At 53.2% G+C, this 16,585-nt stretch overlaps 3 protein-coding genes across 7 annotated transcripts; 2 read left to right on the plus strand and 1 right to left on the minus strand.

The window, feature by feature from the left end:
• Positions 1 to 76: 76 nt before the first annotated feature.
• Positions 77 to 6,625, plus strand: C13H2orf68 (chromosome 13 C2orf68 homolog). 2 transcript variants are annotated; one of them, XM_033124491.1, is made up of 6 exons: positions 77 to 618; positions 846 to 1,014; positions 1,237 to 1,579; positions 1,661 to 1,779; positions 2,561 to 2,712; positions 3,070 to 6,625. In XM_033124491.1, the coding sequence occupies exons 3-6, from the start codon at positions 1,473 to 1,475 to the stop codon at positions 3,190 to 3,192; spliced, it is 501 nt and encodes a 166-aa protein (XP_032980382.1). In that variant the 5' UTR covers positions 77 to 618; positions 846 to 1,014; positions 1,237 to 1,472; the 3' UTR covers positions 3,193 to 6,625. The 2 variants fall into 2 exon arrangements, with proteins under 2 accessions (XP_032980382.1, XP_032980383.1); XM_033124492.1 differs by having other exon boundaries at positions 846 to 1,579.
• Positions 6,626 to 8,704: 2,079 nt separating this feature from the next.
• On the plus strand, positions 8,705 to 12,940 carry TMEM150A (transmembrane protein 150A). 2 transcript variants are annotated; one of them, XM_033124490.1, is made up of 9 exons: positions 8,733 to 8,838; positions 9,104 to 9,274; positions 9,361 to 9,542; positions 9,986 to 10,033; positions 10,368 to 10,454; positions 11,053 to 11,120; positions 11,422 to 11,549; positions 11,781 to 11,958; positions 12,209 to 12,940. In XM_033124490.1, exons 3-9 carry the CDS (start codon positions 9,478 to 9,480, stop codon positions 12,448 to 12,450), a joined length of 816 nt encoding a protein of 271 aa, XP_032980381.1. In that variant the 5' UTR covers positions 8,733 to 8,838; positions 9,104 to 9,274; positions 9,361 to 9,477; the 3' UTR covers positions 12,451 to 12,940. The 2 variants fall into 2 exon arrangements, with proteins under 2 accessions (XP_032980380.1, XP_032980381.1); XM_033124489.1 differs by lacking the exon at positions 9,104 to 9,274 and having other exon boundaries at positions 8,705 to 8,838.
• A 707-nt stretch (positions 12,941 to 13,647) lies between these two features.
• On the minus strand, positions 13,648 to 16,180 carry RNF181 (ring finger protein 181). Of its 3 annotated transcripts, XM_033124493.1 has the most exons (7): positions 16,081 to 16,169; positions 15,708 to 15,835; positions 15,339 to 15,496; positions 14,555 to 14,685; positions 14,264 to 14,373; positions 14,024 to 14,098; positions 13,648 to 13,784 (listed from the first exon to the last, which is right to left on the minus strand). In XM_033124493.1, exons 3-7 carry the CDS (start codon positions 15,422 to 15,424, stop codon positions 13,725 to 13,727), a joined length of 462 nt encoding a protein of 153 aa, XP_032980384.1. In that variant the 5' UTR covers positions 15,425 to 15,496; positions 15,708 to 15,835; positions 16,081 to 16,169; the 3' UTR covers positions 13,648 to 13,724. The 3 variants fall into 3 exon arrangements, with proteins under 3 accessions (XP_032980384.1, XP_032980385.1, XP_032980386.1); XM_033124494.1 differs by lacking the exon at positions 15,708 to 15,835 and having other exon boundaries at positions 16,081 to 16,180; XM_033124495.1 differs by lacking the exon at positions 14,024 to 14,098 and having other exon boundaries at positions 15,339 to 15,835; positions 16,081 to 16,177.
• Positions 16,181 to 16,585: the final 405 nt, after the last annotated feature.

The following is a 16,585-nucleotide window of genomic DNA, read 5'->3' on the forward strand; positions in this document are numbered from 1 at the left end:
ACTGCCTCTGTTGTGGCCTCTTTGCGGCTGCGTGCGCACCTGAGACCGATCTGCGGGCCTACTGCCACCTTACCCGAAATTTCCAGCTTAAAGAGGCAGGAACTTTTTATTGGCTGCATAATATCTGGATCAAGGAAGCTGTCATTGAAGATACCCCAGGTATCTTCAATATACTTTGTGCCCCGAAACCAGCATGGGGCGGGGGCATCATCTCCACAGTCTCCGGGCTTCGGAGACCGACGCCCCTTGCACAGGAGAACTAGGCGACATCCCCAAATCATCTCCTTCCTGCAACAACCCGGAGTCTATATAATTCCACACTTAGAGGGTTGTTCATATTGTCACAGGCAAATGGAAACGTTGAACAAAGGGGACTTACAGTGACGCTAATAAAGCTAAGGCTTCAGGGCCTGTGACTCGCGACCCCCTTCCAGGACCCGAGACTGCTTTCTTTGTAAAGTTCTACTGAGGTGTTTTGACATACGATAAACCGCACGTTAAAGTGTGGGATCTGCTCCATCCTGCCGGGATGGATGTATGTACACTCGGAAACCATCGCCACGATCAACGTAAGGAGCCTCCCCGCCAGCCCCAAACGTGTCTGCTTTGTCACTACAGGTTAGTGTGCGTGTTCTAGACTTGCACGTACAGGAAGCACCCGGGTGTCCTTTTTGGCGCGTTTATTTTGAGATTCATCCGCGTCGTAGCAACAGCGCGTTCCTTGAGATCGCTCAGCTGTATGCCACTGTGTGGGTGCACCACAGTTTGTGCCTGTTCCAATGACAAATTCCTAATGTTTGTCCCTGTTCTAATGACAAATTCCTAATTCTGTCTATTCTTTTAAGGAGGACTGGAAGGGGGCGCCCGCTCAGACCCCTGAAAAGCCCTGAGTCCTCCCGCGGGAGCAGTTAAGACAGCTGGCCGGTGGGCGCCGAGCTGGGCGGTCGGCTGGCCGGCTGCAGAGCCCCGGCGCTGGGGCCCTGCCAGAGCACTCGCCTCACCACCTTTCTTGAGGTAGGTGCCCTCCGAGTCCCCATTTACAGATGAGGAAACTGAGGCCCCGCGGGGTCCGGTAGTCAGCCGAAATCGTGCAGCGACTCAAGTTTCACAACACCCTACCCCCAGAGAAAGGACGGGAAGGCTCCACACCGGACCTTCAGTGGTGTCATGGGTGCTGAATTGTTTGACGTTATCAGCTGTAAACCTAAAATGTTGTTTCTTCTCCATGTCACAAAGAAAAGTCCCGCCCAGGGCGTGGAAGTCGCGCACGCCCCACCTACCCCCGCGTCAGCGCCTGGAACTCAGCGCGCGGCGCCGCTCGGCCCCACGGCCCTTTCCCGACGGAAGGTCGGGGTGCGAGGCCGGAAGGCGAGCGAGAGGCGGTGCCGACCTCTCCCGGCGGGAGGGTGACTAGTGCAGCCGTTGCGGCGGCGGCGGCGGCGGCGGCGGCGGCTCCGCGCCCAGGGCTCCCGATGGCAGCGACGCCGGATCCCGGGCCGGGGCTCTGCTGCAAGCCTGGCGGGCGGCTGGACATGAGCCACGGCTTCGTGCACCACATCCGACGGAACCAGCTGGCCCGGTACCGCCCCGCCCCCGCCGTTCCCCCACCCCCAGCCCAGCGCAGCCGGGCTGTCCCTGATTCCCGCTCGGCTCTCCGCAGGGATGACTACGACAAGAAGGTGAAGCAGGCAGCCAAGGAGAAGGTGAGGAGGCGACACACGCCCGCTCCGACGAGGCCCCGCAAGCCCGACCTGCCAGTGTACCTGCCGCGACACCGAGGTGAGGCCGCCCGTCCAGCCTGCCTCCCAGCGTGCGCTGGCCACTGGCCCTCGGCCTCAATGCACTCCCTTTCTCTAAATGGGAAAAAACAAAAACCTTCTTATTCTCCAGGGTTCATTCAGTTCATCCCGTTCCTTCCTGGAACCTGCACCTCGACGCTCCCCAGTCTCCGCTCAGTGATTGTTTTTCCTGGAGGACAGGAAAGGAAGGGCTCATGGCCCCCAATTAAACGTCACTGTTACAGGACATACCTGGGAACCGGCAAGACAAACCCAGTAACAGGCCTTTTTCCCAGCTTCCCTGGACGTAGCGATTGCAGTAGTTAACGTACGACGCTAGACTTCGTGAGCATGACTTAAAGTGCTTTGAAGTTTTCTGTACGTTGTCATGTTTTCATAGGACTGCATAAGTTAGGAACTGTTCATCGTTTCTGTTTCACAGTCAGGAAAATAGGCACAGAGAGGTTAAGTAACTTCCCCAAAATCTCAGAGCTCGTAAATGGCAGAGCCTGGACTTGAACCCAGACAGAGCTCTGTTCGCCTTTCAACTGCCTACCAACCCTATTCATTAGACAGATGTGCATTGTGTGCCTACTGTGTGACAGGATTGTGCTGGCCCTAGAGCAGGGATACAAAGGTGAAACTGAGTGGTGGCACATTTCACACACATACATATATACACAAACACACACAGGGTTCATAAAAAGATGGGGGCTTTTATCTGTGGTCAGGAACTCCAGCAGCCTTCCTCTCCTCCTTCTCACTCTGGTTCATCCTTCCAGATGGCTCTACCCACCCAAGCAACCCAGACTGTGAAGAGTCCGGTGACGGCAGCAGTAGTGGTGGCTCGGAGCCAGAGCCTTCTGGCCATCAGCTCTTCTGCTTAGAATATGAGGCAGACAGCGGAGAAATCACATCAGTTATCGTGTATCAGGTACGCCTGGTGGAAACAACTACAGCCTGAAGGTCCTGGGACATGGGAGAAATCACTCCCAGACCCTGAGTCACTGTTTTCATCAGGGCCAAAGGGAAGTGTCTGCTCCACATGGAAGCACAGACTGCTGGGCAGTGCTTTTGAGCACAACTCCTGTCACACGGTGATTCTCAGTGAGCATCAGGGAGGGCTCGTGGCCCTCAGTTGAGAATCACTATTACAGGGGATACCTGGGAAATGACAGGCACTGGCAAGAAGTTGTAAGTCAGAATTCTTTGAGAGTGTTGTCTAGGGACAGGGCAGGTTGCCTTTCCAGAGAGGCCAGGCCCTGAGCTTCCTGACTCTTCCTCCACATAGGACGATGACCCAGGAAGGGTGAGTGAGGAGGTGTCAGCACACACGCCTCTGGATCCATCCATGCGAGAGGCCCTCGAGTTGCGCATCCAGGAGGAGATTGCAAAGCGCCAGAGCCGACACTGACCAGGCTGAAAGCATTGCCAGCAGGCGAGACTCACTGCCCAGGGAGCTCACCCCTAGTTTGGGGGTGCCAGGACCAGTCTGTGCTGATCTTGAGACACACACACACTCATACCCCACAGCTGCTGCACCCACGGGAAAAGAGTGTTGCAGGATCATGCCTGGCCACGTCCCTTGTAGCCACTCTTTCTTGGGTATTGGCCCATTTGACCAGCCTCGTATTTTGGAATTTTTGAGAATTTTATTTGGCTAGCTTGGTGTTCTCCAAGCAGAGACTCCAGGGAGAGCTGAGGTTTATGAAGCCTGTGCCAACATGCTTTCTCACTGAGTTCATGTGCCCTGCCACACCTGGCTCCTGCTGCTCCACCCAGCTCTTTGAGCTATGTTTGTTATTTTATGGTTCTTTGCTACTGTGCTTCTGCTCACTTCCATACATCTTTTCCTCCATATTTTTTTCAGCTGTTTCTTTGTTCTTTTCTTTCCTTCACCCGTTTGTATCAGAGTTCATCAGTTCCATCCACCCCCAACCTCCCAATGTGACTGCACCTCCAGCTGCTCAGAACTTTGGAGGTGTGGGGTTTGGGGGGGGATCTACCTTTCTGACAAGCTCTCCCAGTAATTCTGATACCAATAAAGTGGGAGATCTTCATTTTGGGGTCTGACTTGCAAGCATGTCTCCCTCCCCTTCCGTGGATTTTGCAAGTTTCTGTCAGCCCCACTGATTTGCACTGTCTAGATAAGGAAACCTACGTAGGAAGATGATGAACTAAACTGCAAGGATTTCTTGCAGCAAAACCTCCCTTGGTTAGGACAATAGAATTCCATCCTTCAACCTTATCCCTAAAGGGGAATTATCAAAACAAGCTTGAAACAGCCTCTCCCAATGTGATTTCACAGTTGAACATACATACAAAGAGAAATTCAACATTAGCAATAATTGCCTGTTTGGAACCCTAGTTGCAAACAAACAAAAAAGACCCAAACAACACACCAGAGGGAGGAAAATGAACCTCTCATCTTTTCCTCTGCTCCATGTTTTCTCCTTTCCTACCTCCCAAGAGTATATAAACTCCCAAGAGACCCTTAAAATAAAGATCCCAGGAATATCACTGCTTTCACCTAAGTGGACATTTTTCCTAACGGAGGGTTAGGCTAAGGTCTGAGAAATCCACAAGACATCCTGTGCACTGCAATTCCAAGCTACTTCAATTGTCCAGCACATCAGCCTAACCTCAGTGACTTGAAATTCGGGGTTTACGTGAGCCGGTGAGCACTGAAACTTCTTGAAACAAAAATATGTCCCCTGCCTCAGGGGTTTTTCCACATCAGGGTCTCAAGATCTGTCTGGCTGGTCCATATCAGCAGCTTTTCTCTTAAAGGACACCTGAGGGCACTCTTAAACTACATAATTAAATTGCAGCAAGTCACAGCTTGAAGTGACAGAAGAATGCCGGGAAGGTGAGCCAAGTGGATAAGTTAGAAGAGCCTGGTTGTGAGGCAGCCAGGGACCAGAGTGCCCCTGAGCCACAGAGCTGGCCCAAGGTTAAATGCCTCAAACTTGCCAGTCCTGGGCGCAGTTCTACTTTTACATGAGAAAGTCTGCCCGGTTTATTCACGTGGGCTCGAAGTGCCTTTCGACTTACAATGTTAACTACCCTCCAGAGCCTCCTGGGTTAAGGAGGCTGTGCCATCATCCTCATCTCCCTGCAGCTCAGAGGACCAGACCTTTTAGTCTTCCAGCTCTTCATCTGATCTTCTGACTTGGACATAAGATTTCACTGGAGCTTTTAGGCTTGCCAGTCTTGAAATACTTTTGGGGTCCATCTTCTCACAGCTGGATGGCCTGCTTCCTGGATTTATTACAGAAGTTAGAAACAAGACCAGAAGAGGAAGTTGGGGGCGTAGCACCTGAAATTTTCACCTCCATTCTGGTTTGTGAGAAGGGAAACGTGTACTTACTGTCTTTATGTGTTTGTCATGTAATCCTCACACACTCAGGTAAGAAATTGATGGGAATTCCTTGCGTGTAATCTTTTTCTTCAGGCACTTTGCTTATCAAGTGCATATAAAATATTTTCCACCCAAGAAAACATTCTAATTCTTAGCTAATTTATACAGTATGACTATAAAGCACTAAGCCTGGGACTTAAATGAGAGGTTGTCTTTCAGAGCAAGCCTATTGGTGAGGCTGCCATTGTTCCAGGCATGCCTGAAATACTGCTCTGGTGATGGCCCTCGGCCAGTTGACAGCCTTATAGCTCAGGCTCATTGCTTATTGCCACGCCTCGTCTCTTCCAAAATGGTACTAGCCAGTTTATTCACCAGACGTACCTCCAGACATCTTTCAGCTGTTTAAAAAAAAATTGGTGCTTTGTCATCAAGAAACATGTTCAGAGCATTTCCCACAAGCTCTAGAGAATGTCCCAAAGAGGACTGTCCCATGCTGTGTGGTGCAGTGGCAACAGTGTTGGACTAGCTGGAGCTTTCCATCAGGCTGCTGCAGATTCAGCACTCACTTGACTAGATACATTCTTGGCTATCTAAAAAATAAAGTAAAATATTGTCTGGTAAGCTGATAGGCATATCTCATGCCCATCCAAAATGAAGTATTTTTCACTTACTGAGGGTAAGCCTTGGATTTTAAGGTTGTGTGTTTCCTAGGCCACAGTGGGTAATGTTACAAGTAGAAGGAAGCTGGGGTTTGCGGGGACTTGGGCTGTGCAAGAACACGGAAGCTTGAGTTCGAGCCAGCTGGCAAGCGTGGAATCTTTGACAAATGTAAAGCAAGAAAAGAATGTAAAGCTTTTTGGATTGAGTGAGAGTAGGAGCCGGTGGAGCCTAGCCAGCCAGTAGTAAAGACCAGCATGGGCTGTACCCTATGGACGAGCCTCTGAGAGACATTCCGTCTCCACAGTCTACCCTGAGGGGTACTGCCAACTAGAGATTAGCCTGTGGAGCTGGAAGAAACCTTTTGGTGTAGTGAATATCCAACCTGCTGTACATTTGGCTCCATCTGTTGGATGGTCTGGTAGTGGATCCCCCAGCTGGTTCACAAATGTAAATGAGTCCTTTACTTATAGAAGGAGGAATAAGGACAGATGATTTTCCTACCTCTGAGCTGCGTTTTGGGAGAATCACCATGAAATGTTGACAATTATTTGAAATATTTTAAGCTCCCTCCTTGAATTCCTGCCCTATCCCTAAGGAATTAGATGGCTGAGAAGCCATAAGCATCCACCCCAAATCTCCCCAATGATTGGAGTGATGCTAGAAGTGAAAACCTGAGTGAATGGCTCCTCCGCCTTCTCAGAGCCACCAGAATGACAGACTGGTTGCACTGGTTGTGTTGTGTTAAGTGTATACAAAGCCATACTCTTTTGTTTTCTCGTTTCAATGTTTTTGCTGTGTGGATGAATAAAGTGGAGTATGCAAATTATTTGAAAATCTTGGAAGGAAGTTACTTTTCAAAGGCAGTATTCTTTTTAATCAATAAACTTACTATTTTTACAGCACTGTTTTTGCCAAGAGTTGTGAAATCACTTGTGTACGTAAGGGAAGATTAAATGCCTGCCCCGAGTCATTCAGCACCACAGAATCAGCACTTGAAATCTCATCTCTTGCTTTGCCTGACTATTTTAAGAACTGTCCTGGTGGGAGCATAACATCTAGACTCACGTAGCTTTAGAGCTGAAAGGGATTTTAAAGACATCTGGTCCTACTTGTCTGATAACGCAACTCTTCCCTACCAGCTACCCCAGAAGAGCTCTTCTGTCACAGGGAGGTTTATGTTGGGGTAATTCTGTTTTAGGGACTACTCAGATTGTCATATTAAGCCAAAATCTGCCTCCTTGTCACAGTTCTGGAGTACCTATCTACCTACTTTATGTTAGAACAGCCGGTTTAGAACCTGAAGTCCTCTCCGGCCTTCCCTGTGGTAGAGGTTGGAAGGCTCTCAAAACCCAGATCAACAGGATATAGAAGTGTTGATTAAGAATCATAAAGCTCAAATATATGGTGATGGAAGGAGAGCCGACTCTAGGTGGTGAACACACAGTGGGATTTATAGATGATGTAATACAGAATTGTACACCTGAAATCTATGTAACTTTACTAACAATTGTCACGCCAATAAACTAATTAAAAAAAAAATCATAAAGCTACTGAGGTAAATGCTAGTGTCCATGGCACCATTAGGCAGATGAGGAAAGGGGGCCTGCTCCAATGGGCAGGAAGAGGGTGCCTCTGAATTAGAAACAGGCACCCATTTGTCCTGGGGCACAGAGCATGGCCAGCAGAAGGTGGACTGAATTTTACACCCCACTGGTCCATTCAGCGGCCTTACACAGTGACTGCTCAGCACAGCCATAATTCTTGGCCCTGCTTTACCTACTTGTCCTGATACGATTTGGTAAAGGGGTCTTCAACAGGTTTTCTCTTTCCATTTTTACCTGCCACTGGGTCCAAAAAGGTTTCTTCTTCGTCAAGCCATTGTCCAGCTGACCTGTGCCGTAAACCCCCCAGTACAGGGCCCTGTTTTACCTTTGCCTGCCTCACCAATGCTGCAGAACCTCAGCTTCCCGCCTATTGGCCGCCTGGGCCCACGCTCCCTTCAGGTAATGATCTGTTGGCCCCAGTGTTGTCTTGCAAGGGCTCCCAACAGATGCTGGCCTGCCTTTTAGAGTGCGGGGCACCCTTCTGGTGTGTGCAAGGAAATATTCCGCCCTTTTAATCAAGAAAGGAACCAGGAGGGCTCTCTTGGCCTTTAAGTTTTGGTGAAATTGGTGGGTAATTTATTTCCACACGATCCTGTTTCCTTTTCCCAAATTGCTCTGGGTCTCTCGCCTTCCTCTGTTGCCTACCAACACCTGACCGTGTGTGTCTACTTAGAATGATATCCATTGGTCTCTGCGGCCATTTTCAAGTGAGCGTTGAGCAGTCAGGAGACATGTTTTGGGCACTGACTTATGGACAGTACTCGGTGTACTTACACCCTTGAAAATGTATCCAGTGAAAGCATCCTCCAAAGCTTGCTGAGTCGATGAAGCATAGGCCAAGTACAGGGCGCTTAAGTTTAAGGAACTGGCAGCCACGACTTTGCGGACCCGCCTCGCCTTGGACAGAGGCAGACACGGCGCCACGTTGAGGGGGATGACCTGAAAAGTCTCACTGTCGGCCTGTCGGGGCTGCAGAAAGTGCCCAGCGGTGGAGGGAGGCTTCCTCCAGCCACGTGCACGATGATGACCACAGGTGGAGCTGGAAGGTGGTGCGAGCCCCCGATCTTCCCATCTCCCAAAGCTTCCACCGCAGGAACAGGGTCAACAGGACTATCCTTTCGGAATCTCGGAGTCAGAGCCGCCGCTCGAGTTTCACGCCACGGCCCTCGTTCCCAGGTCCCCGAAGCTGGGGAGTCACCCTCGTTGCACCGGGACGCGGCGCGGGACCTCGGGAGTTGTAGTCCGGAGCCCGGCGCGGGCGCCGGGGTCGGGACGGTGCGGACTCCAGGTCCCGGCGGGCGGCGCGGCGCGGCCTGGGGCGCAGGGCGGGGCCGCCGGCCCTTTAAACCTGCAGGGCCACTCGGAGGGCCGCAGCCGGGGACGGCGCCAAGCGGGGGCCGAGCAGTGCGCAGCGGCGGCAGGGCACTCCGGGGAGGTGCGTACTGGGCCCCTCCCTTTCCCGGGACCCCCAGGGATCACCGAAGGAAGGTCGTGTTCCGGACGCGGGGGCTCCTCGGCCGCGGGCTCCTGGCGCCCACGCGGGCGGGGGCCGGGCTGGGCTTCCAGCATGAGCCCACCCTTCCCCTGGCGCAGTGGTCGCGTGGTTTCCTGTGCGCGGCCGATCCTCCACCCGGCCCCGACCTTTCCCGGCTTTCTTTGGCGTGGCCTCTTGACCGTCCTAACTGCAGCGTGGTTCCCAGCCCAGCTCCCTCAGGCGACGGAGGCTGACTCCCTGTCCAGATGTTATGGCCCCGCCTGAGTCCCTGAGCAGGCCCGCGGCATTTGGGTGGGACGCGGAGGCTCCGGGTGGATGCCAGAGAGTGGCCCACAAAGTGTGGGCGCTCCGAACCCAGGCGGGAGCTAGGAATCAGGTGGTAACCATCTTCCGCCCCCCGCCCCCGCCCCCAGTTTTGACCACTCACTGGACCCTGGACTTTGACCTGTCTCTCTCCACCAGGCCCGGGGCAGTTGATGGTTTTGACGAAGTATCTTAAGGTAGCTGGGCCCGCCCCCTCTTCCCCACCTACCTCTTGCCATCCCCCCCACACCACCACCACCCTGGCTTCCCTCCCTCATGACCGCCTGGATCCTCCTTCCTGTCAGCTTGTCAGCATTCTCCATCACTGGCCTATGGACTGTGTGAGTAAAGAGGAAGAGGGGGAAGACAATTAGGGGACAAAATGGGCCCAGGCTGAGGAGGGACAGGGATCCACCTTGATAGCACACGCAAAGCCCCTCATCCTGTTGCAGGCCCCAGGGTGAAACTCAGCTCAGTCTGGCTGTCTCCAAAGCCCGGCCTGGTGCCTGGGCACACAGCCCCTTGGGACAAGGTGGCACCACTGCTGTCCAACAGGGTGGCCCTGACAGACATACTTCTAGCCTGGGCCACTTCCAGAGGTCCTCTAGTTTGCAGCCATTGCTGTGTGTTCTGATCTGGTGTCAGGCCTCAGGGCCACTCCAACTTGATTCCCTAGCAAGGACAATGAGGCTGAATGGGGCCAGAATCAAGGGAGAGAAGAGTCAGTAGGGGAAGGCGGGGCTGAGACGGTCATGGGGGCAGGGTGACAGTTCTGCTCCCACAGGTACGCCATGGCCGTGATGAACCGCCACGTGTGCCCCGTGGAGAACTGGTATGGCGCACTCTGCAGACATCTTCACTCTAAAGCTCCCTTCATCTCTGTTCCCTCTTGGGCCGGGGCTGCTGCGAGCCAGACGGAGACCCTGGGCCTCACTGCTCTCCTCTGACATTGGCGCGCCTGCCCCTCCCAGGCATGGCTTCGTGCCCACTTACCTGCTTCCCACTTCCCTTTGCCCCTTTGGCTTCTGTCTCAGGCGGGCCCTAGGAAGTGGGCTCTTCTCCTGAAGAGGGAGGTTTGGGAGGGTGGTATCTGAGAGGCCTGAGGTGCAGGCCAAGGGGTTAGGGGAACCCCTTTCCCCCAGGCTACTCTCTGTTCTGCCCGCCAGGTCCTACAACGAGTCCTGCTCTCCTGACCCCGCTGAGCAAGGGGGCCCCAAGACCTGCTGCACCCTGGATGATGTCCCCCTCATCAGGTAAGGCCTGGAAACTAGGCAGGTCAGAGATACCTGCCTCAGGCCCTGATAGACTCCCAGCCAAGCCCCTCAAGCAAAGGTCTGTCTCAAAGGGTCTCACAGGAATGATAATCATATTAAGAGCACTTAATAACAGTACTACTTGCCAGTTCCTATGTGCCAGGCACTGTGGTGAGTGCTTTACATGCATTGAGGCAGTTATGGTTTTCACCATTTTATAGGCAAACTGAGTTATGTCGTCCATTCAGGTCACACAGCTAGTAAGTGGAGACACCCGGATTTAAGCTCAAGCCCTCTGATTGCCCAACCCAAGTTCTGGCTCAAGGAAAGCCAAACCAGCTACAGGCCCTAACAGTCTCAGGGAGTCCAAGGAATCTTGGGGCCTGGCAAGCAATTCTGGGTACTCCCTAACCTGTCACACACGAGCTCTGCTTTTTTGGGGAGGGAGGGGGCGTCAGCCTGGCGCCAGTTTGTGAGAGACACTGGCCCTTCTCTGGCTTAAATGAGGCACAAATAAAGCACGAGAGCAAGTGGGCCAGAATGGGGGCCCTCCGGTGCACCTCCCCCTCTCACTCTGCTCCTGCCCTCCTCCCCTCAGCAAGTGCGGCACATATCCCCCGGAGAGTTGCCTCTTCAGCCTCATTGGCAACGTGGGTGCTTTCATGGGTGAGTTGTGCCCTTAGCCCCTTTACCCAGCCCAGTCCAGCCCACCCCTCACCCCAAAAGGGCCCAGGAAGCTCTTGCTTAGCACAGCCCACCCACCCAAGGGCTAAAGCAAGAGGGGTGACTGGCTGAATCCCACACAGCTACCCTGCTGGCTGGAGCCTGAGAACACCCAGTTTATCACCCACCCATCTATTCCCTTCTGGCCCTCAGTGTCTGGGTGATGGGCGCTAACAGGCTTCTGGGCTAGGCCAGGCCAGAGGAAGGCACCAGTGCTGGCCCCACCCATGCTTTCCTCCCCCAGTGGCTCTGATCTGCCTCCTGCTCTACGGGCAGTTCCTGGAACAGAGTCGTCATTCCTGGATTAACACCACAACACTCATCACAGGCTGCACCAACGCTGCAGGCCTTGTGGTGGTCGGCAACTTCCAGGTACACCTGCCTCCCCACCTCTTGAACTTCCCCTATCAGGGCCTGGCTGTCTGCAGGAACCCTCGGTCTCCTAAGGACTGACCTAAGCTGCAGAGGCAACCCCTCAAGGTTGGGGGTGGAGGAAGGAGGGCCTAGACAGAAAACAGGGTGGAGAAGGAGACAGAGAGGAGGTATGAAGGTGGGGGTGAACGAGTGGGACCGCTTGTCTGATGAGCCCCTCTTTGGGCCCAGGTGGATCATGCAAAGTCTCTGCACTACATCGGAGCTGGTGTGGCCTTCCCCGCCGGGCTGCTATTTGTCTGCCTGCACTGTGTCCTCTCCTACCATGGGGCCACCGCCCCCCAGGACCTGGCTATGGCCTACCTGCGGATTGTGCTGGCAGCCATCGCCTTTGTCACCCTGATCCTCAGTATCCTTCGAGGATTGGGCAGCCAGGAACTCTTCCTCTAGCCCAGCCTTTCTCTCACCCAGGAAGAGGGGAGGGGCTGGGGAGGATGGCACACCTTCCAGGTACCACTGCCTAGTGTGGTCTTCTGCTCCCTCCCCTGGGAGGTGAGGCCTGGTCCTTTGCCCTACCCTAGTTACATATCTGGGAAGGCAGCAGGGCTGTCGCCAGGCTCCCACACTTCCTACTGAACGTTTCCTTAGCCCCATTCCAGGTGGTGTCTTCTTCATCCATGAGAGTTCACAGCTGCAGCACGGGGCAGCCCTGTGCGAGTGGGTGTTTGTCATCGACATCCTTGTTTTCTATGGCACCTTCTGCTATGAGTTTGGGGCAGTCTCCTCAGAGACACTGGTGGCTGCACTGCAGCCAGCCCCTGGCCGGGCCTGCAAGTCCTCGGGGAACAGTAGCACCTCTACTCACCTCAACTGTGCCCCTGAGAGTGTCGCCATGATCTGAAGGTCTGGGGAGGGTGGCTGGCCCGGCTTCTGCTGCTCCCCACCCCATGTCTTCTTTGCATTTATTTTGTACCAAAAACAATTTTGAGAAAGTATTCTGTTGGGATACAGGCTTCCTCACTGCTGGAGGAATGGCCATCCCACACCCACCTGTGCCATAGAGGAGCAGGCCCTGGCAGCTGCCTGAGCTGCACATGACCCGCTCCCCACTCTGCAGTGTTATGTTTAAAGGTCACATATCCTCAGTCACCCAGCCAGCCCTTCAGGTGCCTTCTATTCCCCAGTGCCGAGGCCAGACCGCTGGGGTTTCCTGCTGCAGGAATTGGGGGCTGGGAACAGCAAGAGGGATAGAAGTTGGGGAGGGGAGGGTGAGCACTCCTTAGTGTGTGGGAAGGTCCACTGAACTGCACTGGGATTCTTCACTCTGCCCCTTACTTTCTTTAGGGCAAATAACACAGCAGAACCATGTGGGTACTTTAGTACTTTTTTATATATATATCTATTAAAAGAATTCTAATTTGCATGTTTGTAGTCTATTCTGGAGAGACAGAGAGGGCCTGATTGAGGCCAGCTTTCCCTAGGCAAAGGATGGGAAGCCCCTGCCCCTAGGGAGAGTCCTGAGTGCCCTCTGCTCTTTGAGAGCAGGGCTGTGAGGAGTGGGAACAAAGGATGCCAGGTGCTAGCCAAATACCCCTCAAGGGCTTGAAGCTCTTGCAAGCCTTTAAGCAGTCTAAAGAACTGACGGAGCTGATCATTTCACACTTCCTTCCCCTACTCAGTTTGGTTTGAAGTTTGATTCCTTAGTATAACGGGATATGGGGAGGAGGTGGTGTAGAAAGCAGCTTTAAAATGTTAGAAGCAAAAAAAAAAAAAAAAAAAAAAAAAAAACGCCCCTGGGATTCCAAGGTTGACTAAAACTTATAGGGGGAGAGGGATGCAGACGAGTTTTTCTTTATCATCTTTAAGTAGCTAGACCGTGACACATTTTGCTTTCCAACCATGAACACACAGGCCCAAACCTGGCTGGTTCAGTGGCCAAGTTCTTGACCTGGGGTCCACTGCCTTCAAGCCAGCAGGCTTGGCAGGGAGGGATACGCAGCCTGGCACCTTCTGCAGTCCAGGCCGACCTCCAATAGCAGTAGAGCCCTAGTGGAGTGTGTAGAGCCCCTGCCCAGGCCTGTGAGCAATGCAGCCGCAGGGTGGGTAAAGAAAACTTTAATGAGGATTCGAGGTGCAAGAGGAAGATGTGGAGGACGGGCACGAGCCCCAGCCGCCTCATGTGTACATGGCTCCGTGCAGGTTCTCAAGTCGGTGCTTCTGCTGCTGCTTGCGAGCCTGAAGGAAAGAGGCAAGGGCCACACCTGAAGGTCTGTGGGTGATGGGATGGGGCAGCTATCATAGAGCTGGCTCTCCCTGTTTTCAAGTCCCTGGCTTCTGTGTCGCCAAGGCTCTTGCCCCTCACCACAGTCACTGAGAAGGCAGCCAGAGACCTGAGGCCTACCCAGGCCTGCTGAGGTGGGAGATGCCCTAAGGGAACTCCATTACCACCCCGTCCACTTACCACCAGCCCCTACCTTCTCTCGTCTGTGCTCCTCATAAGTGTCATCATCAGTGGGCAGCTCGTGGCGGCACAGGGGGCAGGAATTAGTCTGGGAAAAGCAGGGCAGTATTCCAGCCCCGGCCTGGTCTTCATAAACTAGTATCCGTCCCCTGCTTCCAGTGTTCACCCCAACCCTCTGATCCCCCAACAGTTCATAAAAAGAAAGGGTCTTGTGAACTGGGCAGGGTGATAGCTGAGAGAAAGGAAGCAGTACCTTGCTTAGCCAGGGCAGAATGCAGTTGGAATGGAACAGGTGATGGCAAGGCATCTCAATAGCAGTCTCCTCCTCCTCAAATTCCAAAAGACACACGGGGCACTTGAGCTCTTTAGGAGGGAGTGTGTATCAGAAGAGCTGCTACAGGCCCCACTTCCCAGCTTCCATTCCTAAAGGACACTCTTGCCCCAATCTGGCCTGGAAAACTGAAAGACCAGTCCACAATCTAGCTTGGGAAGGGGTGGGCCTGGCAGACCTGCCCCAAAGAGCAGAAAAAACTAGTGTTCTCACCAGCCTGAGAGCCCCTGATGACCGTCCTGGGGAGGTTCTCAACCACAGTCTTGGCAGCAGGTGGAGGCAGGTGGTGATCCCAGTCTACTACCAACCCCAAGTCTTCAAAGTCCATCCTATTGAAAAGTGACCTGGGAATAAAGATGCAAGGTCAGAACCCAAGAAAACCATACTTTCTCTTTGCTCCCACAATTCACTCAACATTAACAGGTAAATATCCTGCCCAGCTAGTAGTAATATTAATGATAGCTATTAATAATAAATAAGTCCCCCCTCAGTAGTGATCACTAGATAAAAAGCAAAGTGAGAATTGCTTTACAGCTGCTCTCTTGACAACCCCAAGCACATAGGCTGTTTATTTCCATTTTACGCAGGCATCAGGTTCAGAGAAGTTACTCAGGCCACTCAGGAATGACCTGGTAAAGCCAGATTCCAAGTGGCAGTGTTGGCATGCTTGGTGTTCCTAAAGAATGTACCTACTCCCATCTACACTGCCCCTACGCGGACCCCATGACCTGCCTTCTCCGGTACCATTTAGAGCCCGCTGCCCTACCACCCCTGACTCCCCATATTCCAGCTCTAGTCTTTCCCAGAATCCCCTTGCCCGGGCGACTCACGGACGATCCAAATTATCGACCTCCCCTCGAATCTAGCCTCGGGACTAACTCTCCAGGTCATTCATCCGTTCTCCCCAGAATCTGCTGCCTCAGATGATCCGCCTTCCCAGCCAGTCCCAATCCAGAAACCCGCTGCCTGGCCCCACCTCCTAGCCCCGCGAACCCACCTGGCGAGCTCCAGCAGCATGTTCGTTCGGACCTCCTGCTCTTGGTCCAATGGCTCGCAGTCATGTTCATCAAAATAGGACGCCATAGAAGCCAGGCTGTCTGACACAGCAGACTGTCGGACCCGTTGGACTGCGGCCTCGCGGCGCTCGCCAATAAACTAGCGAGTTGAGAAAAGATAACCAATCAGAGTACGGGAAGGCGGGCACAGTGGCTCGTTAGACGCACAGAAAGCGGAAGTGTTACTTCCGTCACCTCTTTTTGGCTCGAATAAATCATGTGACTAAAGGCTAAAGCCAATGGCAGGGGCGGGAGCTGATCAGGAAACTTTCGGAGTCCGAGCCTAGCGTGGGTACGTAGGAATGACGTACGGGTTGCGGCCGTAGCGCCCTGTGGGCTGTAGCAGTCCTTCGTCCGGCCTGCGGCGCAGAGGGCCTCGGTAGTTGCAAATACGACAGGCCTGTCAGAGAGGGAGGCGCTGGCCCGGGGGCCCAAGCGTCTGGGAGCCAAGGGGGAGAGCCTGGAGTCAGGGTACTTCCCGCTCCTGTGCCACTTCGCACCGCGCCCCACCCCCACCCCCACCCCCCAGCCCTAGTTAGTTCAGAAGTTGGCCTTCGATTTCTCCCTGACCCCCACAAAACGAACAAAAACTTCCTGTTCATTTTTTCTGTGTTAGGCGCAAAAGTAAAGGGTGGGGCAAACCTTTCAGAGAGAAGATCCCTGCTGGAGAAACGGTGGCCTTACGTGCTCTTGGGACTTTCTGTGTGACCTTCAACCCATTGCTCAACTTCTCCTCTAGCTCCAGTAGGACTAGCGGCTTGGATTAAATACTAAGTAGTTTGCATCCCTGGCTACCCACGAATCTCCTGGAGAGAGGAGAGGAGGAGTTGCAGCTTTCAGGGGAAAAAAAATCTTGATATTTAACTCTCAAACATTCTGATTTAACTGATGAAGGCCTGGGTGTCGTGTTTTAATAAGTTCTACATGTGATTCTAACATGAGGCAGTGTTGAAAACCACAGCACTAAATGATTTGGATGATAGCTACCATTTATTTGGCATCTAGAACCTTTACATTGATGGGTATTCTCTGCACAGTATAAATAATCCTCACAGTTATTCTGGGAGCTAAGTGATACTACCCCTTTTTACACGTAAAACCCAGGTCTGGGAAGTGGCTTACCCAAATTCTCCTGGTCTCTAGGTGGAGGCCTCAGGGCCAAGTGCTCTCCTCCATCTTTCCCAGGAAA

Source organism: Rhinolophus ferrumequinum, chromosome 13 (assembly GCF_004115265.2).
Source record: "Rhinolophus ferrumequinum isolate MPI-CBG mRhiFer1 chromosome 13, mRhiFer1_v1.p, whole genome shotgun sequence".
NCBI lineage: Eukaryota > Metazoa > Chordata > Mammalia > Chiroptera > Rhinolophidae > Rhinolophus > Rhinolophus ferrumequinum.

Excerpts from the sequence above, each read along its gene's own strand:
- TMEM150A (XM_033124489.1), top strand. The coding sequence starts at position 9,478 with ATGACCGCCTGGATCCTCCTTCCTGTCAGCTTGTCAGCATTCTCCATC. Across the intron at positions 10,455-11,052 it reads GATGATGTCCCCCTCATCAG|CAAGTGCGGCACATATCCCC; the intron begins GTAAGGCCTGGA and ends TCCTCCCCTCAG. Across the intron at positions 11,550-11,780 it reads TGGTGGTCGGCAACTTCCAG|GTGGATCATGCAAAGTCTCT; the intron begins GTACACCTGCCT and ends CTTTGGGCCCAG.
- C13H2orf68 (XM_033124492.1), top strand. The coding sequence starts at position 1,473 with ATGGCAGCGACGCCGGATCCCGGGCCGGGGCTCTGCTGCAAGCCTGGC. Across the intron at positions 1,580-1,660 it reads CGACGGAACCAGCTGGCCCG|GGATGACTACGACAAGAAGG; the intron begins GTACCGCCCCGC and ends GGCTCTCCGCAG. Across the intron at positions 2,713-3,069 it reads CATCAGTTATCGTGTATCAG|GACGATGACCCAGGAAGGGT; the intron begins GTACGCCTGGTG and ends TCCTCCACATAG.
- RNF181 (XM_033124494.1), bottom strand. The coding sequence starts at position 15,424 with ATGGCGTCCTATTTTGATGAACATGACTGCGAGCCATTGGACCAAGAG. Across the intron at positions 14,374-14,554 it reads CATCAGGGGCTCTCAGGCTG|AGCTCAAGTGCCCCGTGTGT; the intron begins GTGAGAACACTA and ends TCCCTCCTAAAG. Across the intron at positions 13,785-14,023 it reads AGGAGCACAGACGAGAGAAG|GCTCGCAAGCAGCAGCAGAA; the intron begins GTAGGGGCTGGT and ends TCTTTCCTTCAG.